The 26618-nt window shown below is 51.6% G+C and overlaps 1 protein-coding gene across 1 annotated transcript in view; it reads left to right on the forward strand.

Annotated features, from left to right (window-relative positions):
- The window catches only part of Map2k3 (mitogen-activated protein kinase kinase 3), a 26889-nt gene extending 4957 nt beyond the window's left edge, over positions 1-21932 (forward strand). Inside the window, exons 2-12 of the mRNA XM_010618170.3 lie at positions 10023-10089; positions 10426-10474; positions 11247-11360; positions 11608-11727; positions 12923-13039; positions 13776-13827; positions 14957-15084; positions 15425-15502; positions 19532-19671; positions 20620-20665; positions 21190-21932. Coding sequence (XP_010616472.1) covers positions 10023-10089; positions 10426-10474; positions 11247-11360; positions 11608-11727; positions 12923-13039; positions 13776-13827; positions 14957-15084; positions 15425-15502; positions 19532-19671; positions 20620-20665; positions 21190-21273 — 995 coding nt within the window. The 3' untranslated portion in view covers positions 21274-21932. The remainder of the gene's footprint in view (positions 1-10022; positions 10090-10425; positions 10475-11246; positions 11361-11607; positions 11728-12922; positions 13040-13775; positions 13828-14956; positions 15085-15424; positions 15503-19531; positions 19672-20619; positions 20666-21189) is intronic.
- Positions 21933-26618: the final 4686 nt, after the last annotated feature.

A 26618-nucleotide genomic window follows, 5' to 3' on the forward strand; every position in this document is an offset into this window, starting at 1 on the left:
AAAAAAAAAAAAAAAAAAAAAAAAAAAAGATGAGTGAGGGCAAGTGAGGAAGGTGTAGAACAGGAATCAGAACATAGCCTCCTGGGCCAGCCACTCCATTAATGGAATTTCTTCAGTGCCAGGCGTGATGCTGGCCGGTGGGAGAGAGGAAAGAGTGGTGTATGTCCTAGACATCCCTGTGCCTCCCCCTCTCCGTGCCCCCAGTGTCACCCACTGCAGTTACACCACTTGTCTAGTGATTCCTGTAGATGTTCCCTCTCTGGAAGTGGCCTGGAAAAGCTGCTGGTCTAAACAGGGCCAGGCAGATGCAGCAGCAACCTGCTGACCTCTGTGGGGCTCCCAGACCTCAAGGCTGCATCACATGCAATCTGAGGAGGGTCACCACATTCCCACTCTGAGGCCCAGGTCCTTCTCATCCTCTTCCTGTTTTGTGGATTCCTCTCTAGGGTGTCATGGCTGAGCTAGCCTTACAGGGGCTGTTCTGGCTTCTCTGGAGGGAAGAGGGGCTGTGTCTAATTGTCCCTTCCTAGCCAGTCTCCTGCCCCAGGTAGCTCGGCTGGATTCTCCTGCCATGTATGGGCCAATGGCCAGACCTGTGTCCTGCTCTGCAACCCCTCCTTGTCATGTCCCATTCCTACAGGTGAGCCTGCCATCCTCCTTTATCTTAAAATTGTAATTGTACATTTAAATAGTAAGTGTATTCACAGACACCAAAAGATACACAGAACTATCTCTGTATTTAAAAAAAAGTTATGTTTTATCAGATTAGACAATATTCAAAACTAAAAATGATCACTGAATAAAGAGTAACAGTTAAAAAAAAAAAAGTTTAAATGGCTTCAGTGCGCACAGTCCTCAGCTATGGAAATCCACCATGACTGTGGCTCTCAAGCTCTAAGCCTGCCTCTCCTATCCTCTGCCTCCACAGCCGTCCCAATTTTTCTGTTAGTTGTTGCTTGATTTGCTTTATTGTTTTAAAAATTGAGTCTTACTGTGCATGCGCTATTTAGCTCACTGTCCTGGAGAATCCTCAGACTGGTTTCTATGCTGAAGTCCACGCATGGCACAGCTCAGTCCTCCACTCAAGCTGTATCGCCTCAGTTTCTTCACCTGCACAGTGGGGATGGTAATGGAACCTAAAGTGCAGGGCTGTCATGAGGATTCATTGTCATTGAATGGAATGCCGAGTGTCAGGGCCAGCCTGGGGTGAGTACGGTTGTGTCTGCTGTTGGGTTAAGTGAATTCTCCCACCTGGCCCCTGAGTTGGGCAGTGCCCAGCCCATGCGACTGTATTGGTGGTCCTGACTTCCCTCACCTGCATCAGTGTAGTACCGTCACCAGCTTTGGAGTCTTGTCCTGAGGAGTGCACGAGGCAGCAGATGTGAATTGATAGGCCAGGCTCCTTGGCTCAGAGCTGTGTAGGGCCTCAAATATGAGTGGGGACCAAGCAGCATTGTGGGCATCCAGTAAACAGTGCTTTGTAGATGTGGTGGCTGATGCTGCTCAGGGTGGCTGGAAGCCGATCTCAGACTGTTCTGGTGTGAGGCTGGAGAGTCCGTGCCTTGCGTTTTTCCCATCTGACTCAGCCTTCTAGTGGACCCTGCTGGCACTGCCCACCCCACCCAGGTGACCTGTGGGGACTTTCAGGTAGCAGCGCTACCTGTAGACCCAGCTCTCCCTTGATGCCTTGGTGACTTTCTCAGCCTCAGTATCCTCTGAATGAAAGGGATAAGAAGCATCCACTTCTCAGAGCTGCTGCTAAGGGTGAGAAGTGATGAGATCTGTCACGTTGAGGGACACTCTAAGTGCCACTTAGTACTGAATGCCATCGTCACTTTCTTGTCACCGGACAAAATACCCTGCGCAAAGAAGGAGATTATTTTGTCTTGTGGCTTTCGGGTCATAGTCCACTGGCTCCAAAGCAAGATGGCGTAGCAGAGGTGCGTAGTGGAAGAAATGCTGCTCATCTCATGGCAGCCAGAAAGCACAGTGTGAAGGAAGAAGCCAAGGAGGGAGATAAGCCATTCCAGGATACTCCTACAGGGACCTGCCTCTTCAGACCAGACTCCATCTCTCTTTTTTTTTTTTTTTTTGGAGCCAGGGATCAAATTTAGGACCTCCTTGCTCTTGGGAGGCAGATGACTGAGCTAAATCCCTGGTCCCCAGACCCCCATCTCTTAACAGCAACCAGTTGTGAGCCCCCATGATCCAGTCACCTTTACAAAGGCCTACCTGAGTGCCTGAGGCTTTTGAGGAACATCTAGATTTGAACCATAACACCAAGCTTGAATTTAAGCCATGTATTAGTGTTTTTATTACCAGGAATACCTTTTTAGGTCTCTTTCTCCATACCATGGTCTGTAAGATTTTTCTAACTAATAAAAAGAATAAAAGTAGGGGCTGGGGTGTTTAGCTCAGTGGTGGAATGTTTCCCAAGCGTGTGCAAGGCCTTGGGATTCTATCCCCAATACTACAAACAAACAAACAAACAAACAGAGGGAACTAGTTGAGATGTACATTTAGACTCGTCTGCATGAATGGCAGCTTGGGTGGCCTGGATGGCCTGGCTGCTCTCCACATGCCAGGCAGAGTCCTCTGGAGACCTGCCCCATAGCTTGAGCACAAGAACCTCCTGGGGTCCTGGAAAGGGTCTGTGCCACTTGTGAAAGCCCCTTCCCTTTGCCATTCTTGGCCTCTTAAAGCCTGGAGTGTCGGGGCCTGTCCCACAGTTGGATCCAGGGACAAGGTGGTCATTGACCAGAACCTTTTTTATTTTTATAAGTAGCAAGGTTTTACTTTTTTTTTTTTTTCTTGGTACCAGGGATTGAACTCAGGACCTTATGCTTGTAAAGCAGCCATTTTTTTTTTAATTGGTACATTTTGGAAATACATAATGATAACATTCATCATAGGGAATTTGTACCTGTACGTGATATATCTTGCCTCTTTTTTTTTCTCATTCCCCTTCCCTCTCTTCAATCCCTCTTCCCTGTCCTTTTTTCCTTGTCTCTTTCTTTCTTTCTGCCTTTCCCCTCCCTTGTGTTTGCCTTTTTTTTTTTTTTTTTTTTTTTTTTTGAGACAGGGTCTCACTGTGTAGTTCAGGCTGGCCTTGAACTCAAGGTGATCCTGTATCAGCCTTCTGAGTGCTGAGATTACAAATGTGTGCCACCACACCCAGCCTCCCCTTCTTATTTGAACCTTTTCTTTCCAATCCCAATATCTATTTGACCAGAACCATTTATCTGGGTATTTTATATGCACAATCTTATTTAACCTTCATGGTTACTCAGCAACATGATGTGGTCATCACTTCATTTTATAAATGAGTAAACTGAGGCCTGGAGTGGAGACATGACTTGGCCTAGGTCAGGAAGGTCTGTCCTGGGATCATGGTTATGTCTGAACAACCCCTGGGCATTGCTTGTCCTGTCCGGGAAATCATAGCCTCTGAATCCATGCATAGAACATCAAATGAAAAACGAAGGCTCACTGGGGCAGTGTGCCTTGCTCATGGTTACACATCTGCTCCCTATTAGTTGGTCTCTGCCAGAGTGGCGTGGAGCAGATGCATGGCTGCTTTGCTGGGGTGATGGGCAAGGCAGGGATGTGGGCCTGACTCTGCTGCTTCCCTGTGTGTCACATCAGGAAAGCCCTGAGGCTCTGACCTCAGTGTCTGTGTTGGACTCCTGATGACACTAAATTTCTGAGCAGCCTGCTCCTAGGTTCCCTGTCACATGAGGTGGGCCTAGCTGCCCCTTGTAAATAAGGATATGGGCCCAGACTCCTAGTGGTGTGAAGACCTGGAGCTTAAATAGTCCTCTTTTCTTATTTATTTTGTTTAAATAGTGCACATTTAAGCAGCTGATGAAGCACATGGTCAAAAATCTCAAAGAGACAAAAGGACAATTTCTTGTTTCTCTGTGGAGTGTATTGCACAGAGACAAGCATTTTCTTGCTTTCTTTCCTTCTCTTTCTCTCTCAGAACCTTACGCTTTCAAGGCAGGCGGCAGAACCACTGAGCTAAATCCCTGGCCCAAGCATTTTCTTTCTTTTACAAACTACTTTTGACACTCACTGCCTGGGATACAACTCCTGGCATCTGCCTAGAGGTCCCAAATCCCCTGTGCCAGGCTTTGGATTTTGTAAACACTGGGCCTCAGTTTCCTCATCTGTATGGTGGAGATTATGTTAGTTTCTGCCTCATAGGGTTGCTGAAAGAACCAAATGAGATTGTAATACAAGTTGTGTAGTGCCCAGCCTTCGTGACAGTATCAGCACACCTGCATTACTGTGCTCATGCCACCAGCTTGTCCTGAGGAGTTTATGTGCCAGTAGGCATGAAGTAATAGGCCAGGCTCCCTGGAGTGGAGCTGTGAGGGGCCTTGGATGTCATTGGAGGGGTTTGCGCATAATCAGAAGGTAGATAGGTGGCTGAGGAAGATTGCTGTTAGCCAGTGAGTGGCCCAGGCCTGGTTCGTAGTAACTGTTCACCCAGTGTTAGTGAGAGCTGTACTGCAGGGGTGGGCAGTGGAGGCACAGCTTCTGGTTAAGGGGAGGGAGTATATCGGTGGCCTCTGGGGATGAAGGGTCCAGGCCAGAGAGGTCTGTTCTTGGGTAAGGAGATGGCAGATGATCTGTGTACTGACAGCTTCCAGGGCCTCTGGGCTGGGTTTGCCTGCTTCTTGCCTGCTCAGCCTCTGCCCTCCTCCCCACCTGCTCTCAGCCCTTAGTACACAGTCTTTTGCCTCTTGTTCCTTGGCATTCCCTCATCTACCTCTTGCCTCTGCATTCTGGGTGTCAGTTGGCACTGTCACCCCCAACACGGTGACCGCTGCTCTGTGGTGCTGTGTGCTTGTGTGTGCCGGGACTTGTTGAGCAGCACCCTGGCCTCTGCCTGCCAGGTGCCTGTATACCTCCCCTGGCTGTGACAGCTAAAAGTGCCTCAGACAGGGCCAAGGATTTAGCTCAAGTGCAAGGTCCTGAGTTCCATCCCCAGTACCAAAAAAAAAGAGTGCCTCGGACACTGCCACAGCGTCCAGCTTGGGGCTGACCCCAGAGGCAGCTGGGTTACCTGCTGGCTGTGATGAAGGAGTATGGACACAGAGGAGGCTGGTGGTGTGGAAGTCCTGGCGGGGAAGCAGGCCCTGCACACTGTGAGACCTGCAGGCACTCAGGGCTCAGAAGCAGGCACAGCCAGATGGCCACATGCACTAGGCAGGGAGGGCAGGTCCAAGACTAGAAGCCTCAAGCTGCTTTCCCATGGCCCTGGCTTGCCGCTCACCTGTGACATACGGTGCTCATGCTGGGGGTCCCTGTGAGGCTGCATGGGGAAGGGCTCACATGACATGTCGTAGGTGCTTAGTCAGTGAGAGGACCTTTCCCCTTCCTGTAGTCCAGGTTTCCCTTCCAGAGCCCCAGGACAGGTCCCCTTCTGGAACTCTCCCTGCTTCCTGTGCATGCTTGGCTTTTTGGGGACCTCTCTGGAGGCACCTGGGTCCCAGAGTGTCAGGTGTTCAGCACGGGCTTTGGTTCATGAAAGCCGATAAGCGTTAGGTTCGGAGGTGAGGCCGCCTGCCTGAAAGCCTGCCCCATTCCCTTTTTGAGCCTCAGCACCCCTCCACTCTGGAAGTAGGGGTTATCTTAGCTAGCTGCACACTGCCTGAAGACCCTGCAGGATGGAGGTGGCCAGCTGAGTGGGTGGGGATGGTGGCATTGCGTCCTTCCTTCCCTGATAGGTTCAGACACTTAGGGCTAGGATGTCTCTCACAGAATCAACACCTGTGAGAAAGCTTTGAAGTACTCACAGGTAGGGGAGCAGGTATTGCTTTGGTCATGGGGACCTTGGGATGGCCTTTGTGGGATTGGTGTGCTGATCCTCTGAGAGCAGCCTGCTCTAAGGCTGTCTCTGGTGACAGCTGGATGTCTGAGTGGGACACACCTGCCTTCACATCCACACCCCACTGGATTCCCAGCTTGTGCCATGTGTCTCTCCTCTCTAACCTGCTCAGCACTACAGACCCCTGCAAACCTTTCCCTCATGTAGCTGCAGAGTTCTCCTAGGGCAGAAGCCATGGTACAGTCTCAGCTGTGGGCTTCTAGACTGCCCTATCTAATCTTCTAAAGCCAGGCATTGCTCCGGCATGGTGCTGATAACCCTGGAGGTCAATCTGTTGTCACCATGTCACAGGCTCTGATGCCCAAAGAAGTTCAGTGACTTGCTTGAGGCCACACAGCTAGGCAGTGGCAGAGTCACAGTTGAACCCAGGCTATTTGGCTCTTGAGTGGCTTCTCGGAGTTATAACTACAGTGATGACTGTTGAGAAGTGGCAGGATAGAGGCCAGTAGTAGTTAGAGTCAGTAAGAGGGGGACTTAGCTGGGGTAGTCAGGGAGCCTCTGTGAATAGGTGACTGGCAGGACCGTGTCCCTGCTTGTATAAAGTTTCAGGAAAGGGCATTCTGGGCAGAGGAAATGACATGTGCAAAGGCACTGAGGTGAAAAAGCTTGCGGCTCATTTAAACCATGCTGCATATTTGTAATCCCAACTACTTGGGAGGCTGAGGTAGGATTGCAAGTCCAAGGCTAGCCTGGGTAACTTAGTGAAGTCCTATCTCACAATAAAAGTGAAAGAAAGGTCTGGGGATATAGTTCAGTGGTAGAGCATTTGCCTGGCATGTGCTAGGTCCCAGACCCTGGGTACTGTGCTGAAAAAAGGTTCATTAGAGGGGTGGTGAAGGAGACAATGGCTCAGGCTGGACTGAGGGAAGGTGGGAGGAGACGTGGCAGGAGCTTGATCTGAGGCTGTGGATACCTCTTTGCCAGTGGTGTGCCAGCTGCTGAATTCTTCTCCCAGGCAGCAGCTTCCTCAACTCCCCACTGGGAGTGCTTTGGGGCTGGTGTGGCCCAAGAATACACAGACCTGGCACCCGGCTTGTGTATACAGGGACTCTGGGAGTCAAGGCTGGTGGGCCTGTCGGGCTTTGCCCACGGTGGCCTGAGAGCCTATGTTTGTTGTGGCAACAGTCACCACCTCAGGCTGCACCTGGGTAGCCCTGGGCTGCCTGGCCATCTGGGCAGATCAGGGCAGTGGTGGCCTGAGGCTTGTTTCTGTGCTGTCTCCAAGGTGATCTCACCCACTGCTTCTGACAGCTGGTGTGGGTGCCCCACAGAGCCCAGGTCACCCCTGACGCAGGATGGTGTCCCTGCAAGACAGGTGGCAAGGCCAGGCCATGTGCTGCCCAGCCTGGGAGGAGGGGCAGACCTTAGCACCCACCCTTGCTGTGGCCAGGGACGTGAGGGAACATCTTGCAGCCTCCCTGAATCCACAGCATAAGGTAGGTAGCAGGCTAGAGCTAGAGCCAGTGAAGGCCAGGTTTGTCAGGGGTTGGGGTCAAGACCAAGGCTCTGAGGCTCCAGGTAGAGTTTTATTGTTTATAACAAGGTATTTTATAGTTTGGTTAAATAAAGCCTCAAGTCAAGAATATAAACTGCCTATAATTCTCTTTAGGGTGGACTTTTTTCCACTGGTAACCATGGTGATCATTTATGGGCCATTAATAGGGCCACCTCCTGTGTGCCAAACACCTCACAGGTACACCCTTGCTCAGTCCTCTGACCTTCAGGTAGTTTGGCGGGGAGGCATTTGTGCCTATCTCTGTCTCACAGGGAAGCTGAGGTACCCAAGCAACGCAGCCTGATCTCAGAGCCAGGTAGATATTCCTTGTGTTCCACTGCAGCGCAGCCCTTGAGCCAGAGGTCAGCGTCAGGATCTCCTGGAGCACGCAGAGTGACTGACCAGAGGCAGGCAGAGGGGCCTCAGTAGCTGGTAGCCCTGAATGCTATGACTTCGCTCTGTTCTTTTCTTGCCCCATAGAATGTGTCGGCCCAGCAAAACCTTGGGAGCCCAGGGGATCCCATGGTAGCTTCCTGCTTCCTGTTCAGTGTGAAGTCCCAGGCCTGTTCCTCTGCTACAGGAGGGTATTGTAGGCCCCATCTGGCCTGTCAGGCGTCCAAGTCAGCATGCTCAGGAGTCCGCCTAGCTTGCCCACCTGGCTCACAAATGCAACTCTGAGGCTATGTTGTACCAGGGCTGGGGCTGGGTCCCATTCTGGTTCAGAGGTGGCTCCAGAGATGGGGTCCTTGTCAGGTTGAGGCAGGGCCATGGGTGGCTCCCAGGCTCCAGCTGGCCGGCAGCTGGAGGGCTGGCAGCAGCAGGGGTGGGCTGGTGATGGTGGTACAGATGATGGCAGAGCAGGTGGCAGGGGTGGAAGCTCTTGCAGTCCTGTAGGGCTGGCATGTTACTGCCCTGAGTGGCCTCATAGAGCCCTATTTGAATTTCAGCTTTGCCACCCACTAATGCTTGGTACACTGGGCAGATTTCTTAGGATAGTGGATCTGGAAGTACCTGGCAGGCTCCTGACTTCCTTGATCCTGGCTTTTCCCATCTCTGAGATGACACTGCTTTTGCCAAAGAGTGTTTTTCTTCAGGATTCCCCCTTGTATGCCAGCCCAGCTGTGCCCTGCACTCCTTAAGTACAGATCCTCTTTGGTGCCAACCAGTGCTGGACAGACAGCTACCCTGTCAGCCAACCTGAAGTGTAGATGTGGGACCTGGGCCTGCTGGTGCCATGTGGAAGGCAGCAGAGGTGACAGCTTCTTCGTGCTGGGAGCGAGATGTGCACGGCCTTTAGCCTCTGAGGCAGTCAGGTCCTGCTGGAGCCATCCTGGCTGGCCCTGGCCCTGACCTCAGGGAGCTGCTTGGTTGGAGCTCACCTTGTCCAGCCCCCTCACTTAATGGATGCCAGGCATGTGGGCATCCTCGTGTCCTAGAAGCCATGTGGACTGGGGCTATGGCGGTTTGCTCCTGACATGTGTATTTGACCATGGATATGATTTTAAGAGTGCTTTTTGGGGAAGCTGAGGCTGAGAAGGGTGGGGACTCCCAGGCCTGAGTGTAGGTGCTGGGCCCAGGTGTGGCCCTGGACAGAAGCTTCCTTCCTGCAGCTACCTCAAACCTCCAGCCACATGATACCTGTCTCTGTATTCCAGAGTGACACACAGGGAGATTGAAACGGGATGGACAGTGTAGCTCAGGGCTTAATGGAACTGAGTCTGCCTCAGACACCACCCAAAAGGGGTCATTGGGAGGTGGCTTTGGGTGGGGGACAGTCTGAGCCCTGGCATGTGGTAGCAGGCACCATGTGAGCCTGAGGGCTGCTGTAGTGAAGCTCACAGGCTGTGTGGTTTCCTGCAGTCTAGAGGTTGGAATCTGAATGGAGTGTGGGCAGAGTTGGTCTTTTCTAAGGCTTGGTGGGTTGGACCCATCCAGGCCTCTCCTTGGCTTGTAGGTGGCCATCTCCACCTGTGGCTCTTCACGTTGTATTCCTTCTCTGCTTGTCTGTCCCAATTTCCTGTTTTATAAGGACACCAGTCATGCTGGATTAGGGCCCACCCTAGTGACCTCATTTAATTTAACTACCTCTGTAAAGACCGCATCTCCAAATAAGGTCACATTCTGAGGTCCTGGGGATTAAGAAAGAATTTCTGAGAGACACAGATCTTCTGCAGGGTCAAGAGTGCTGGCACCTGCAAACACTGGCCCCTTAGAGCTGGCACTAATCCTGTAGCCGTGAGGGCTGTGGGGGGTGCCCAAGTTCCATCTCCATCCCCATCTGTGATGGAGGATGGCCTGGTACCTCCTGCTTAGCCCAGCCCTGTAACAGGGCACACTCTGGCACCAGGTTCATTGACGATTATGACTCACAGTGCAGCATGGCCTCTGCGAGGCAAGTGGGCACAGCCACTCTGTGTTCAGCCCTGGCTCCTCCCTTCCCTGATGCCCCAGCCTGAGTGGGCTTACTTGCCTGGGAAACCTGAAGTCAACACACAGCACTCATCCGCAGGTATCTGGGGGATGCACATGAGCACGGGGACCTGAATTATCTCTGTCATCAGTTTTAGCCCATCCAGGGGACATAGATGGACTGAGGAACTGACCAGATACCTCCCCTTCTTTCCATTTTAGGGAAATCCAAGAGGAGGAAGGATTTACGAATATCCTGTGTATACAAGCCACCTGCACCCAACCCCACGTGAGTCTGCCTCAGTTTCTTACTCCAGCTTAGCTAGAAGAGGCTTCCTGAGGGGACTTGGTGGAGAAAGCAGCCAGTTGGCTGTGGACTGGCTCTGCTTTTCTCTTTGCCTTCCCCTGGGCAGCATTAGGTGGGTGGCTATGGGAACTAGTAATCATTGCCCATCTGCTCTATTACCCGCAATCCTCACCTTGGAGACTCTGCTCAAGGCCACACTGGCACCTAGTAGGTGCTTAGCAATTGATGAAATAAGGTGACCCTGGGAGCTGCCCTAGTCCTTCCTTTTTTTGGGATAGTGGTTCTCCCTGAGGCTCATAGGGTATGCTTTCTCCACAGACCCCCCCGGAACCTGGACTCCCGGACCTTCATCACTATTGGAGACCGAGTAGGTGCCAGCTGTCCTGGGTGGGACCTCCCATTTCATCTGACAAGAGGCCTTTGGGAGGTGGACAGTCTGGGCTCTGGAAAAGAGCTTGCCCTCACCATGGAGGCTGTGATCCTAAAGGGACTTAGCAAACCTGCCTTCAGGGCCTGTGGGTACCTGTACTCTGATGTGTGTTGTCTAGAATAGGTTGACATGAAGATTCCTGGGCCATCAGCTGTGGAGTCCTTGGCTTTGCCTAGAGTCTACATTGTACACCATGCCTGGGAGGTTACCAGCTGCAGAGAGCCTGGCTCAGGGATGATATGACACCGGGAGCCATGCTGGCACTCTCCCTGGGGCTTCTCCTTGGCTCATTTTACCTCCCTGACATTTCCCATGCCCAGTGTACTGTTCATCCACTTGCTTGTGCCCATATGTGCCTCTTCTGGTGGAAAAGAGCCCTTATGAGGCCAGATCTTTGTTTTCTTTCTGACTCCCTAATGCCCCAGATGGGCTTGCACACAATAGGTACTCAGTAGGTAGTAACTGAACAGATGATTCCTTCTATAAGGGTGGGATACTTCTCATGGAGTCCCTGCATCTTTTTTATATATATATATAGAGAGGGCAATGTGAAGTTCAGAGTGTGATTTTCCCAAGGTTGCACAGTATGGAGAGGCTGGTACAGGGTTAGAACTTAGACCTGACCAACTTGTTCTCTGTCATTGGATGAGGGATAAGGGCCAACTCCTGACCTGGCATCCACCAGGCTCTCTCTTTTTTGTCCCCCAAGAACTTTGAGGTGGAGGCTGATGACCTGGTGACCATCTCAGAGCTGGGCCGTGGAGCTTATGGGGTGGTGGAGAAAGTGCGGCATGCCCAGAGTGGCACCATCATGGCTGTGAAGGTGAGCTGGGCCCATCCTGATCCACAGCCTTGCCCTGCCAGGAGGCAACAGGCTGCCTGGGGGAGGCACAGGGTTGAGCCTGCAAGGTGGTTTCCTGCCGTGTGGCTCTGTCACTTGCTGTGATAGGTGACAGGGAAGAGCTGTTCAGAGCAGGCTGGGCCATGGGTCTCCCAGAGAGTCTGACCTCCATGTTAGGGTGAAGTTGCTTGGTCTGCATGCATCCTCTGAACCATACTCTTCCCTGCAGCGGATCCGGGCCACTGTGAACTCCCAGGAACAGAAGCGGCTGCTCATGGACCTGGACATCAACATGCGCACAGTCGACTGCTTCTATACTGTCACCTTCTATGGGGCCCTCTTTAGAGAGGTACAGTGGTCAGGGGGCTTCTGTTATCTTCTTTGGGGGCCTGTACAGAGAACTGTGAGGGTGGGCAGGGACCAGCAGCCACTGCCACTCTGTTCCTCTTGTGTGCCAGATGCCGAGGACTTGGGGGATGTGGGGGATACCAAACAAAGTTCCTGCTCACCTGCAGAGAGCGCTGGTCCAGGGCCCAGGCTGTCTGGTGCCTGTGCTTCCCAGCTCTTCCTGCACTGCCCTGTGTCTTAGCTTCCTTCTCTGTAAAGTGAGGCTGATGATTGATTCCTGAGGTTGTCATGGCGGTGAAGGGATGCACTGTGGACCTGGTGCTCAGTGACTGCTGCAGTTTTTGTGGCCATCTGCCTCCTGGCAGCAGCACTCAAGAGGGTTGGGTGGGCCCCAGATGGGAGCAGCCATAAAGGCATGGGATTCTGGATTGGATTCCAGGTCTCCAGGAAGGGCTGGGTGTTAAGGGGAGAGAGGAGCTGAGGGTGAGGCTGGGGCAGCACCTGGGGAGTGAAAGGACAGGGTTGTCACCCCTGAGCCAGGATAGGTGAGAGGACATGCTGGCCTGGGGTGAGGAGGCAGAAGCCAGGTTAGCTGTCATGGCTTTCAGTGGAGACTTACCTGTCTTCACAGAGCTCTTGGGTGGTTCCTGGTTGTCCTACCATACTCTCTGAAACCTGGAGAGTCTGAGCCTCCTCTCATCTGGTGGGCCAAGCAGCACCCTGTGAGCCAGGCCCAAGCTGGAGGGAAGGCCAGGCCTGGGTTCTATATTCTCACAGGCTATCCTAGAACGTGTGCAGAGGTGTGCCAGGAGGAGGAAGCAGGTCACTGAAGGAGTGGAACCATCTGCCTGGGGGATAAGCATCAGGGCCAGCTTCTAGGGCTAGGTGGGCTCCTCATATCCTGAAAGCTCCACTGGAGGGTTACCATCAAGCTTACTGGCTGTTCCATGGAGTTAGGGATCAGTTAGAGGAAACCAAGGAGCACAGGAGCCAGCAGAGTAGGCCAGGTGATGAGGGACAGGTGGGGTGAGATTCATGCAGGCGGGAGAAGGTGAGAAGCAGAATGGGAAGTGCCGGGTGGGCGGGCACTGTCCTGTTCCTTCTGAAAAGTGGAAGTGGGTGGAGCTGTCCTTCAGCAGCCTGCGGGTTGTCCAAGCATAGGCAGCCTGGTGGGCTGAGCACCGGGTCCTCTGCAGGGAGATGTATGGATCTGCATGGAACTCATGGACACATCTCTGGACAAGTTCTACCGGAAAGTGCTGGAGAAAAACATGACAATTCCAGAGGACATTCTGGGGGAGATTGCTGTGTCTGTAAGTGGCTGGGTGGTAGGTGGGCATTCCCGGGCACAGCCAGAGGCCCAGCCTTGTCCAGCAGGACTGACACGGGCAGAGTGACCATCCCCAGAGGACTATCCCCCCACAAGATAAGTGCCTTCTTACTGAGGAGACCCTGGTGCTTCAGGGTCTGCAGGTCCCCACCTCTAGGCCTTTGAATGCATCTCTCATTTGGGACCATTTTTTTAAAAAAGAATTTAGTATTTATAAATGCTTCATACTAAAAGTGCTGTGAGGCAGCCCACAGAGATGCCAGCTGAGGTAGGAAAAAACATTTGTTTTTTGAGTGTAAATGTTTCTAGATGAAGGCAACAACTCTGGGCTCAGGCATCCTTGCATCCAAAGGAAAAAGTGAAGTGGGATCAAGGTCTCCTGTGGTTCTCAATTCAGACTGCATCTGGAAACCTTAAAACATCCTGTGCTTCAGGCTCCCATTGCTGAGGGCACAGGGAGACAGCTCTGCTGAGGGAACCTAGTAGCCTATGGTAATGTTTCCTGGGAGGGGCAGCTTTGCATCTGCAGGAATCATAAGCAGCTCCTATGAGACTTGGGGGTGAGAGAAAGGCAGGAGACCAGTGAGTTTGTACCAAGATGGCTGGAACACCAGGGCAGATGCTGGATGTGTAGAGGGGTGGGCTACAATGCTTTGTCACTGTAGATGCCACCTACAATAACATCAGTCCCATCTCTGCCCTCTCCTGTCCCTACCCAGATCGTGAGGGCCCTGGAGCACCTGCACAGCAAGCTGTCTGTGATCCACAGAGGTCAGTGTTCCCATGCCGTCAGCCACCTGAGGATAGATCCACCTGTGTCCTAGGCATGGTTGACTATTCTTACCTTGGTGAACAGTTGGCATATTCTGAGAGCTCAGGACCAGGCATGCCCCCTTGAATCTGGTAGATGTTCACAGCCATGCATCCACCTCTGCCACTTCCTCCCAGCCCTTTCTGGGTCCCCCTTCCTGCCCAGTGCCCTGTGCCCAAAAGAGTTGGATTGTGCTGATCTGGAACATGTAGCCTCTCATGGGCTTCACGGTTCTAGACTCAAGGTTGTGGTCCTTTTAGATAATTCTACTGCTGAGCTTTAGTCCACACATTATTGCTTTTTTTTTTTTAATACCAGGGATTGAACACAGGGCTTTTGCTCTGAGCTACATTCCCTAGCCCTTTTTGATTTTTTAAATTATTTATTTTGAGACAGGGTCTCACTGAGTTGCCTAGGCTGGGCTTGAACTTTGATTCTTCCTGCTTCTGCTATACAGAGTGCTGGGCTTATAGGCACATGCCACCATTCCTGGCTTCATTTACTACTTTTTAGAAAATGAAGGAGGCTGAGCTGCCTTTGACTTACTGATGTTCACCCCAGCCCCTACCCCGAGGTCACTGTGGTCAGCACTTTGGCATGGACAACTCGGCTTCTTTTTCTGCACAGTTTCTGCTTAGGTCCCTGCAGAGACATACAGGATATATGTATCATGTGTGCATTTGCCTGTTGGTTCCTGGCTGTGCTGGTCACCCACTCTGTTGTGCATAGACCTAGTCCCTCCTGTGCCTTAGCTGACTCTGCTGCATACCTGTCGCCTTGTGTTCCCTGGATCTTGTGTCCAGAGTGGGGAGCATGGGCTTAGGTGGCTCCCTGAGCGATGTGTTCACAGCCACGCCTTCCTCTCGGTAGAGGTTGGGGGAGGCATGTCCTGCTTATGTACCCCAGCTGTGTGACCAGGCTGTGGCATGGTATTCCTTGCTGCCTCAGTTCCCTTCTGGGATCTTTGGGGCCCTTGTGGAATCAGCCCATAAGGCCTTGGGTGTGGGAGGAGACACAGCAGCTGGAATATGGCACTGGCCTTTAGGCAAGCTATAGTGCTGGGGTGAGAAAGGTGTGTTTGTCCTGCAGATGTGAAGCCATCCAACGTGCTGATCAACAGGGAGGGCCACGTGAAGATGTGTGACTTTGGCATCAGTGGCTACCTGGTGGACTCCGTGGCTAAGACGATGGATGCTGGCTGCAAGCCCTACATGGCTGTGAGTATTGCTGTGTCTCCCTATGCTGAGAGAGGCCTGCTGGTCAGGAGAGCACTCCCTCTAGGCATATGGACAGGTCTTCTGCCACTGCATTATCTGCCACAGAGGAGCCCTGCACCACTGTTACCTTGGCCTCAGGGTACCTCATTTGAGATGTAGGGTTCCTCAGGCATTGGGGCAGGTGTTGGCCATAGAACAGGGTTATGCCTGGCCTTCACTGGCCTTAGTTTCCTCCTCTGCCACATGGGCAGATAGCACAGGTAGGTAGCTGGGCAGGCAGAACATGGTGTGCACCCACTTTTAGAGTAGAAGAAACTCACACCCCATTGGTCTCTTGCAGCCAGAGAGAATCAATCCGGAGCTGAACCAGAAGGGCTACAATGTCAAGTCTGACGTCTGGAGTCTCGGCATCACCATGGTACTTTCCAAGGCTAGGTCCCATCCTTGCTGATGAGGTGGGGCTGGGTGGAGCCATGCGCCTGACCTTGTGGGGACTGGAAAATACTTTAGGCTTTGGAAAATTGCTGACTTCAAAATCTAAGGTGAAATCTAAGGTGAAAGTGTGCTGTCAGAAATTCCTGTGTAAGGGAACATTTGGAAGTGACCTGGTGATGCCTTGGGTTGTGCGTCACAAGAGGTCTCCATGCTGTGTGACATCCGCCACTAGGCTCAACTCCAGAGTTCTGCATGTTGAGAAGTCACAGCCAAATGAAGCTCTTCCTATGTAAATAATTTCCAAAGCAAGGTAGTAAAATTTCTACAGATATTTTCCCCAGCAGGAAGTCTGTTTCCTGTGGGCACCTGGTGCGTTTCCTTGGGCAGGTGAGGCTTCTCATATCCGTGCCTGTGGAGGCTGTGGCACCTTTAAGCTCCAGGTGGAGGGGTGGCTCCTCACTCCTCCCAGAACTGCCTAGTGGAATCCCACCCTTGACCAGTGTGTAGTCACGCTCTCACTTGAGAAAGCCCACCATGACAGCCATGTGGAGGACAGATTGCAAGGACAAGAGAGTGGTTAGGATGTTCCCCACTAGGTCTCAGTGTGCCCGAGGCAAGGGCGTAGGAAGGATGTTGCATCACAGCAGCTGCCTGCCTTCAAGGTCAGTCCAGTTGACTCAGCTGATGAAAGTAGTCTTTAGTTCCCCTTCCCCATCCCAGCTTGTGGGACTAATACATCATCCCTGTCCAGACAGCCTGGCTGAGGATCTCCCCTCCTGCCTTCGTGTCCTTCACTGTTAGTGTTGAGGACAGGGTTGTCAGGCAGAATCACAGATCTGTGGTGAGAAGGGGTTGGAGTGCCTTTGGGTCCTGTAGGCTCCCAGTGGGCTATCCCCAAACCTAACTCCAGCACTGTCCTCCTACTGTTGTCTCAGGCCCCTTAGTGGAGGGTTCAGCCCTGCCAGACTTCCCAGTTCACTGCCAGCCATGCACTTCAGACCTGCTTTATTGTTGACTGACTGCTTATAGACTGGGGGTTGTTTTTTTTCTTTTTTGGATACCAGGGATCAAACTCAGGTCCTTGCTCTTGCAAAGCATGCATGGGTGCCACTGAGCTAAATCCCTGGCTAGATTGGGGGTTCTTAGCTATGATCACTTACTAGAATGATTCGCAGAACTCATGAATACACCTCACTGTTTACTCCTGTGTCCTAAAGGATGCAACTCATGAATAGTCAGGGGAGAGTGGTGGTACATAGGGATACCGACCCAGTGCCTTTATCTGTTCACCAGCCCAAAGATTCATGGAGGCTTTTTGTAGAGCTCAATCTCCAGTCCACTCTCACCTCCAGGAAGGTTTTAGGTGGGGTAGGAGTTACCAACGCTCTGATCGCTAGTCTTCATGCTGGGCTGGAAGCTCCCCACAAGTCCTTAGAAGCATTGGCTTCTCTGAGCAGCGTCCCCATGGCTTCCTCACATCAGGCCCCTTGGGCCTCCTCACTGTGTGGTCATGTCAGCATGGCTGGGATGCTTGGTGGCAGCTGGCTCCCAGCTGGGAGAGAGCTCTCTAGAGGTGGGCCTGGCCTGGGCTGAGTCTTGCTTCTGCTTCCTGACATTGTTCCAGCACTGTGAGAGCCACCCAGGTCCAAGTGGGGAAGGCTCCTTGCACCTGGAGGATCAGCAACTCACAAGAAGGCTAGCCACCTAGTTCAGGCAAGCTTTTCCCAAGAAGTTGCAGTTGTAAAACAGAGGAAATGTAATAGAGTCCCAGTATAAAACACAGAAGAAGTAGAACAGACCCCAGTATAAAATAAGAAATGGAATAGCACTCCAATATAAAATACAGGATAGACCCCAGATTAGACCTCTGTGTAAAACACAGAGGAAAAGAAATAGAACCCTATTGTAAAATGTGGAGGAAAAGTGGGGGGAAATGACTGTGCTTGTTTTCCTTAGAGATCTTCTTTCTCCCCTTTGCCAACTGCCAACATTGTGTGTTTCCTGGTAGAATTCTGTGTTGCTTCTTTGTAAAAGAAAAAAAGTCGTAAAAATTTTGCCTTGTCCACTTAGCATTACACATAGTTCAGATTCCTCTGAACTGTAAAAATCATTGTCAGCATCTCCTTCAAAAGACTCCACAACCACTTACTTGACTGTAGTGAAGGATGCTTCACTTCCTAATTTTTTCCCCAATACCGGGACTTGAGTTCAGGACCTTGCGCTTGCCAGGCAGTCATGGTGCCACTGAGCTACAGTCCTTGCCCTCTAATTTTTCTTTCCTCTTGAACTCCTTGGCAACCCTGGGATGACTGGCCAGGCAGTGTGGCATGTTCTTGCAGTTGGAGACTGGTCCTAGGAGCTCAGAACATGTGTTTTACTAACTTCTTACACATACCACAGGATGTCCCAACAGATAAGCCACACTTGGGAAGGTTCTTGACCTGTAACATGCAGTGGCCATGTACCGACCGGGTTGGTGTCCCTGTAGAGGAAGCCTCACACTGATAACTGTGCCCCTCTGGGTGAGACTGCTCCCTGGTGCTGGGGCTGCTTCCAAATGTTTCTTCTGATGGGTGACACTGTACCCTGCATCTTGTGCCCAGAGGCAGTTTTAATTTTTTTTTTTTTAGATCATATGAAAAAAATTACCAAAAAGGGAATCATAAGGTCAAGACTGTAGAGACTTTTTGGTTTTTCTGATTATAAACTCTAGCTGGTCTTTCCCTTGCAGCTCATAGAGGGGCCTCACATTGCATGTTGGAATCAGTGAAAATTCTAAGGGATGCTGCCCTAAGTCTGCGTGGTGTCATCCTCAGCACACAGGCATGCACACAGGGTGACACTCAGTGCCAGTGGCTTGTGTGGGTCACCTGCTGCCAAGGGTGTGTTTGTGCCTTGGCTGGAAAAGAGCCTGTAGCCGGATGGGAAGCCTCTCCAGCATAGTAATCAGTGCTTATTCAGGCACCAGTTGCCAACACAAGGCATTTATCTGAGCTGAGGTCTCTTCCGTTCATCACAGTGATTACAGCCTGTCACAGAGGGGCCTTGTGCTGGTCCTGTTCTGGGCCTGGACCGGGACTGACCTGACCTGTGTTCTGACCTATGTTTTCATCCCAGCAGTCAGACATGGAACCAGATTTTCTGTAGGCCTACACAAGTCTGTTTCACAGTGATTTCTGCCTGCTTTAGGCAGTGATGGGGCCAGAACCCCAGTGGGCCTAGAGACCAGTTGACTTATATGGCCTGTGGGGGGTGGGGGTGGGAGGGTCTAGGCTGAGCAGGAGGATGAGACCATGCCAGCCACTTGTCCAGGGGGAGGTCAGAGCAAGAGTGATTGATGGGACAGAGGAAGATGTAGCATGAGGTATGGGGGTGGGGGCTACAGAGAAGGAGCACAGACTCTCATGTGGATGGGTGGGCTGTGCAGAGCAGAGGGAGCAAGTCAGATGCAGGCTTCATAATGTCACACTCCTTCACAGTACAAAACGAGATGTGGATGACACTCAGTTCATTTCTGTGTAAAAACAACCTGGATAAGTGACAGAACACATTCAAGTCTGTTTTAAGGGGAGATTAGGGAAGGCAGTGGCATTTGGCAACCACAGATCTGAGACCTGTCTGATGTGCTGTGCTGCTGCCTTACAGTAAGGTGTCCACAGTTGTCAGCTCCCTAAAGTTTTCAGAGCAGGTACAGCCTGACTTATTAGGCAAAATATTCCACATTCAAACTATCTGAAAAACTGATGATGATCAAACTGTTCAGAGCCTGGCGGGACGTGCCCTGTAAGCTGGTTCTTCTGGCTGGGTCAGAAGTGCCAAGTCCTGGTGCCCTGGCTTTCATGCCTGGTCAGCTGTGATGTGTGAGGGAGGTCAGTGACATAGCCCACAGCCTGTCTTATGCTTTGGCCCTGGGCACTGGGCCAAGGTGGGCAAGTACTGCCACCTCATTTCTGGGTGCAAAGTGTGGTTGCATCTTGGGGCTGGGCTTGCTGACCCCACTGTCCCATTACAGATTGAGATGGCCATTCTGCGGTTCCCTTATGAGTCCTGGGGAACCCCATTCCAGCAGCTGAAGCAGGTGGTGGAAGAGCCGTCCCCTCAGCTCCCAGCTGACCGTTTCTCCCCCGAGTTTGTGGACTTCACTGCCCAGTGGTGAGTTGCTGGCTCTGCAGTTGTATTTGCTTGCAGCAAATAACTCACCCCACAACATGGTGTCCAAGCATGGAAGGCAGAAATAGAGCATAAGGAAACTCTGACCAATCTGTTGTCCCTTGGGAAGGTCTCAGTACAGTCCCTTTAGAAAAGGATGGATCAAATACACAGGAAAAGAAAGAAAAGCATATAGAAGATGACAATTTATAAACACGCTTATTTTTATGGGCAAACTAGAAGTTTGTATCAAATTAGGAAACACTGCAAAGGAGCTGTATAAAAATTAATCATGTTTATTAAAAAAAATTAATCATGTTTGGGCCTGGGATTTAGCTCAGTGGCACTGCACCTGCCTGGCAAGTGCAAGGTCCTGAGTTAGAGTGCTGGCACCGCAACCCCCCTCCCCTGCATCAAGTTTAAGGATACTGAGGAAGTAAGGAAATAAGATGTAGAGAGCAACAAATCTATATTGTATGTTGTGGGCAAAGAGATACTTGGAGGAAAATTTATAGCTTTTATTTCTTCTACTAGAAAGTAGGAAAAGCTAAAATGTGCTCACCAGACAAAAGTCATTGGTCAGGTTGACCCCTTTTAGTTGGGGCTGATGCTGCCCCAGGACCAGTGATGAGGTGTCTCAGCTCCTGATTATGGATACTAGGTATATTATGGTTGGATGGAGAACTTGAGGTTCATATCAGGGAAATTCCCTGAATCACGATGGAAACAAAGATACACTAAGAGCCCAAGAGGTAGGAGAAACTTGTCACAAGTTTGCATGCATGGATCCTCATTCCACCTTGGGAGACTCCCAGATGGTCCAGCCCCTCCTTTCCAGGGTCCCAGGAACATGTGTTCCCTGATGCCAAATGGTGATGGTGGTGGGGAGTCCAGCTTGCCTGGACTAATCTGTTCCATGCCTCTGGCCTCATCTGCCCTGTTTTCTCCTAGCCTAAGGAAGAACCCAGCAGAGCGCATGAGTTACCTGGAGCTGATGGTGAGTGTGGGTGGGAAGGTGTCTGCACCTCTTTGGGGTTAGGCAGCTGCTGGTGGTGCTCTTTGTGCATGGCGATCAGCCCTCTTCTGGCCACTGTGCTTATTCATTTCAGTTCTTTGGTTACCACCCTTCAAAGGTGCACATACAGTGAGGTAGGGCATAGGGACCATGGTGGCATCAGGGAAGGCTTCCCAGAGAAGGGGCCTTTTGAGCTGAGTCTGGAAGGATGAATAGCGGTCTTTGCTAGTGAAGAGAAGAGTGGAGAGGGTTCTGAGCACAGGGTATAGTGAGGGTAGAAGCCTGGCCATGTGGGAAAAGCAAGGTTGTATGGCTGGAGGGCAGCTGCAAGAGTTCAAGGAGGAGCTGCCAATGCCTGCCAGTCTTGGAGGCCTTTCTAGGGTGCTGGGGTTCTAGAAAGGTGAGAAGTTTGCCATGCAGAAAAGTACCTAAGACCTGGGGTGGCTTGGGAGGAGGAGTGCCTCCCTCTTGTTCCACACAGTGACTGTGCCTTCTGTTCCTGCCAGGAGCACCCTTTCTTTACTTTGCACAAAACCAAGAAGACGGACATTGCTGCCTTTGTGAAGGAGATCCTGGGAGAGGACTCATAGGGGTCTGGCCTGGGACCCCACTCTGGCCCTCCAGAACCCCAAAGTTTCCTCAGCTGGGGCAGTGCATGCCCACAGTCATAAGCTACTGCCATCCTAGCCCTGGGAGTTCCAGGAGGAATTGAGGGGGTTGACCCACTTGGCTCTGCAACTAGCCATTTGCCCCAAGTGCCAAAGAACCAGACCTTCGGGGCCTCCAGCTGGGCCTGTGTGAGACACATTAGTGCCTCTGCCCTTGCTGCTCCAAGGACCCTACGTCTCCACCCTCCTGGACTTGGAGGGGCATGGATGCCCCTTTCTGGATGCTACTTCCTCTTGCAGAGAAGGCAGCCAGTGCCCAAGTGGTCAAGGTCACTGCCTCAGCCCAGCCCTGGATGCCACCAAGTTGTATATTTTTTTTTTATATCTCAACTGTTGGACTTTGCACACTCTGGCCCAGGGTAGCCACGCCTCTATCCTGGCCTCATTGTGGAGGACACAGTAAGAGGATGAGCCATACAAATCCCTGCAAGATTTCCACAAGGGAGATGCCTAGAACCACTGAGGCCTTCACCCCAGCACTGTAGACAGGGCCTCCAAGGGGCACACCAGTTACCTGGTGCCTCTAAGAGTGTTGGTTCATCTTTTTTTTTTTTTTTTTTTTTTTTTTTTCCTTTTTTTTTTTTTTTTTGTTTTTGGGGGGTGGTTTTTTTTTTTTTTTTTTTTTTTTTTTTTTTTTTTTTTTTTTTTTTTTTTTTTTTTTTTCTTGCATGGTTTGGAGCTAATCACTTTTCTTCCACTTCCTGGGGAGCCAGCTAGCAGAGACCTGCCCCTGTGCCCAGACTGGGTTATAGGGGCTGGCCTAAAGTCTCTGCTCAGAACATGCCTGGGAGCTGTTCCCTCACTCTCCTTGAGAGTGACCAGCTCCACAGGGAATATGGATTTGCTTTGATGTTGTTTAATTAAAAAGAAAGAAAAATATATATTTTTTGCAAAAAGGCCTGCCCACCGCAGTCCTTTTCCTAGTGGGTTAGGGCAGGTTGCTGTTTTAATAATAAAAAATAAAAGTGGGACAAAGATTGTGTGAGAGTGTGACATTGGTGAACCCCCTCCTCCTCCAGGAAGCGAACATCATCAAAGTGACTGATCACATCCAGCAGTATAGAGCAATGAGCACACCCAAGAAACTGTCCAGGGTTGGACATGCACCTTATTGATGGTGCTGTATTCTCCCTCATGACATGACCGGAGAGCTGAAGTAACTTTCCTAAAGCCCTACAACTGCAAATGGAGAAACTGAGCCTCAGGGACAGGGAGCAGCACCTGGGGGAAAGCTGTGAGGGGAGTAGGGGCAGCTCATTGAAGGTCCCCTTGCTAGGGTCCAGCCTGGTTCTGTGATCCTAAGCTGTGGGCTGGAGCACAAACCCTTCTTCAGACTTGAGCAGAAAGGGAATCTGCTCACATAAGCAGAAATTTTCTGGCCTCAGACACAGAGCTTGGTTTACACCCCGAGGACTTAATGACATCATGCAGGGTTGGTTTTACACTGCTTTCTCATGGGGACAAGACAGGATGCAGTCCTCTCCCCCAGCAGAGGGGCCCAGAGTTCTATCCCAAGTCCCAGGGACAACCCCTATTGTCTGGGAGGTAGTTATATGCCCACCCCTGGCCACTCAGGCTAGGAGGGTGGCATAGATAAGGCAGGGAAGAACAAGGTGTGAGAGCTCTGTTCCAAGTGGTTGCAGGTCCCGATGGGGGTCAGTCTTTTGCCTCCATCCACCACTATCCTATTGCTCGTCCTTAGTCTGCGACAGGCTTCTGCCATTCACTCCTCCCTGGTATGGTACACAGAGGTTTTGTCTGCCTTCCTCTATCCTTTGACTGGGAAGGGTGGTTTTTTCACTGCGGGACATGTGCACCCACTGCCCGCTTATCAAGAACACCCTTCCTCCATCTTTCCGTGGCTGGCTCCATGTCACCTCCTCAGGGAGGCCTTCCAGGACCACCCGGACTAAGGCTGCGCACTTGGCCCAGATAGATCACTGAGCCAAGGACCGCATAAACTGGGCGGATCTTACTAACCCTTGTGTAACTGTCCCTGGCGAGAGAAGACTGTCAGCTCCTAGCGCGGGCTACACCTTTGCTGAATGAAAAATGAATGCATGAATGAGGCAGAGAAACTCCCACAGACCCGCCTGTGAGGACTAGCGCAGATTGGTCCGCGAACGAGCGCCAGTGTGCGTGCGCGTGAGTGAGTGCGTCTGTGCGCGAGTTTATAGCCTCCCTTCCCCTCCCCTCCCCCAGGATCTCCCCCCACAGGACCCTCGGACCCAAGGGCGCGGCCACCGTCGGTCCACCTGCAGCCACCAGGAGGCGACAGAGCCCCGGCTTTGACCATGAACCTCGGAAGCCCTCTAGGCTTCTGAGCACCTGAATCCCGGAGAGACCGGGACTTCGCATGGGCCCTGCACTGTTCTCCAGGGCTAAATCCCTTGCGCAGATTAGTGACTGAGCTGCCCGTGCACTCCACGCCCCTGTTCCACGCAGAGCCTGGCTCTGTGGCTAGTGCAAGGGGACAGGGCCAGAGGCCTGTCTCACACTGTGGTGTACAGCTCCCTGCAGGTGGGCCGCTCATTACAGCTTCCAGAGAACTCTACAGTTTATAAAGCATTTGCCTGCTAAACCGGGCTTGCAAAGTAATTTACAGTTTGCAGATTCCCTGTGTATGGTGGTGGTGGTGGGGCTTCAAAGCACTTTCAAGTTTACAAAGTAGTTAACAGCTTGCCAAGCCCTGGCCAAATTAGACGGCACTTTATAGGTTTGCATATTCCTACATGTTACTGTGAACACCAGCTGTTTTCAGTTTGCTGTGCCACTTATGAAATACTTCAGTTTGTACATAAGGGGTCCAAGCGTGGAAGTGGGAAAGCCATGTCCTTGGTGATAGTGTGCTGCCCTCTCTGTGCTCCTAGGCCAGAGTGGCAGGGCCCTGCATTTCCCTGTTTCCAGGCCCTGGGGTAGGTGGCTTTGGTGTAGGAATCTCCATTTCCCTTCAGGCAGTAGAGTCTGGACAGGTGTCCCTCCCAGGCCTGGATTAATATGTTTCTGGGCTGACAGATGACAGAAGCATGTGGACTTTTCTGTTTCAATTACAGCCATGAGAACCTTTGCATGGAGGAGAATTAAAATTGCAGCAGACAGGCCTGTTTGGGAGCAGGGCAGCTGCCTCTGAGGGAGACTTTGCAAATTGCCTTCTGGAGGCCAGGACAGGCAGCCTTCTCAGTGAATGTTAGCTCCACCTCTCCCTCTCCTCAGATCCCTGCCACGGCTCCCTCTTCCTCTAGTCAAAGCCTCCCAGTGGCTCACAGTGCCCCACAACACAGTCCTCTCACCACTCTGCATCCACGTGGGCTCAAATACCCCAAGCATAGATGTGCCCCAGGACCTTTTCACTAACTGACCTCTCCTCCCCGAATACTCACTCTTGAGATGTGCTTCTTCTTAGAGGACATCCTCAGAGAGGCCTCTCTAATGACTGCCCTTGGCCTGCCCTGATTTTTTCATACCTTTTATTTATTTATTTTTTTTAGACTTGCTCACTATGTAGTTTGGGCTGGCCTTGAACTCTCTGTAGCCCAGGCTGGCCTGGAACTCATGGCAATCCTGCCTCTGCCTTTGGAGTGCTGGGACTACAGGTGTGTGCAGCCACACACCTGGTACACTACGTTTGTATTTTTATCTATTCTGTGCTTCTGGTTCTGCACTGGGAAAGGTTCATCTTGTTCAGGACAGTGATGAGAGGAAATAGGACAGGCATCGGGAAGCTGGCCTTTTTAGGCCCCAGGCTGAACCCAGGAGCTAGGCAGTGCCCCTCTCCTGTAGTCACTGCCAGAACTGTGCCAAGGTTTGGGCTAGGCAGAAGTGGGCAGGCTGTTCCAGAGCCAGAAAGAACTCATGGTACCTTGTGGGACTCTGCATCCCACAGAAGGTGAGTAGAGGATATGGGCAGTGGGTGGCAGCACAGCAGGGAGACGAATGCCTACACTGGGGTCCTGCACACACTGGCTCCCAAGTCTGCTCTATGGGCAAGGTCCTTGAGAGGCCTCTTGTTCACTTGGCCACTGTGGACTTCAGCACAACATTCCCCAAACATAAAATCCCCATCCCTCAACTTGTAAACCCTTGTGGGTAATTCTGGCCCAAGGAAGAGCCATTAGGCAACTGTATCACTTTATCTCAGGCTGCTCCCCTGGCTGCTTGGTGGGCAGGTTTACCTTACCTCTCCGCAAGGGTGTGAGAGCTTCTGCTCACAGCTCCATCTGAAGCTCCATCACATCCCTCCTATCCACGCCCCCACCAAGACCGGAGCTTCTGCTTGCCTGACACCCTGTTGGGGAACTCACTCCCACCAGAGCTTGCAGGAGGGACCTGAGATCCATGTTCTTGACCTTTGTCATGCTGCTTCCCAAGGCCTGTGACATGAGGCTTCATGTGTAAACTTTGGCACACTAAATGTTCATTTTGCTGCTTCTTGTGAAAGCCGCTGCGAATCCTTGGGGAGCCAGGTGGGAGGCTCTTTCTCTATATATATCAGCTGCACCGAGTTTGGCAGAGCTCGTGTGTCTCCTGCCCAGCACAGCCGGGTTCTCCTATGGTTACAAAGGTTCTTCAGGGTTCTGGTCCTCCCCAAGGCCACCCAAGGGTGGCCAGGTCCAGGGAGAGCCCTGAACAGGTGTCTGTCCCTGGCTAAAGCTCCGCTCTACTCCAAGTGGTTCACCTGCCAAGCCAGGTTTGGCTGCAGCCGCCTCCTCTGGCATCACAGAACCTGTGGGCTGCTCTATTTCTGTTCCTGCCAGCCTTGTGGGGACTTGGGCTGGGGGAGGCTTGCAGAGATATTGGCAGCTACACTGTCTGATTGGGGATAGGAGAGCTGCTCTATGTACGCAAGAAGTTCTACCTTTCTCCAGCTTCCCAGTCTTCCATGACTCCCTATTGCCCATGCCACCAAAGGAAAAGGAGGCCGTACATAAACTCTGCAGCAGGGTCTTCTCTGGTTTGTCTTCTGCAGTGCCTGCTGTGTGCCAGCCCTATGTCTTCAGCAGTCTCAATGGCGACCTCAGACTGAGTAGGTGTGGATTCACAAATGCTCAAAACAGTGTTTCCCACCTTTGGTCCATTATCACTCCCTGAGAAGAAACATCAAATTAAATTAGAATTAATTAATTAAAACTAATTAAGCTTAGTTATGATTAAACGACTCAGCTTTGTGAATTAATTAAATTATTTAAGTCTGAATTAGAAGTGCCCCAACTGGAAGGGATTTGGTGGCCCTGAAGAGGATGAGGGTCGGAGGATGGATTGCATGGGCC

Source organism: Fukomys damarensis, unplaced genomic scaffold (genome assembly GCF_012274545.1).
Source record: "Fukomys damarensis isolate Sample0158 unplaced genomic scaffold, DMR_v1.0_HiC HiC_scaffold_13, whole genome shotgun sequence".
Taxonomy (NCBI): domain Eukaryota; kingdom Metazoa; phylum Chordata; class Mammalia; order Rodentia; family Bathyergidae; genus Fukomys; species Fukomys damarensis.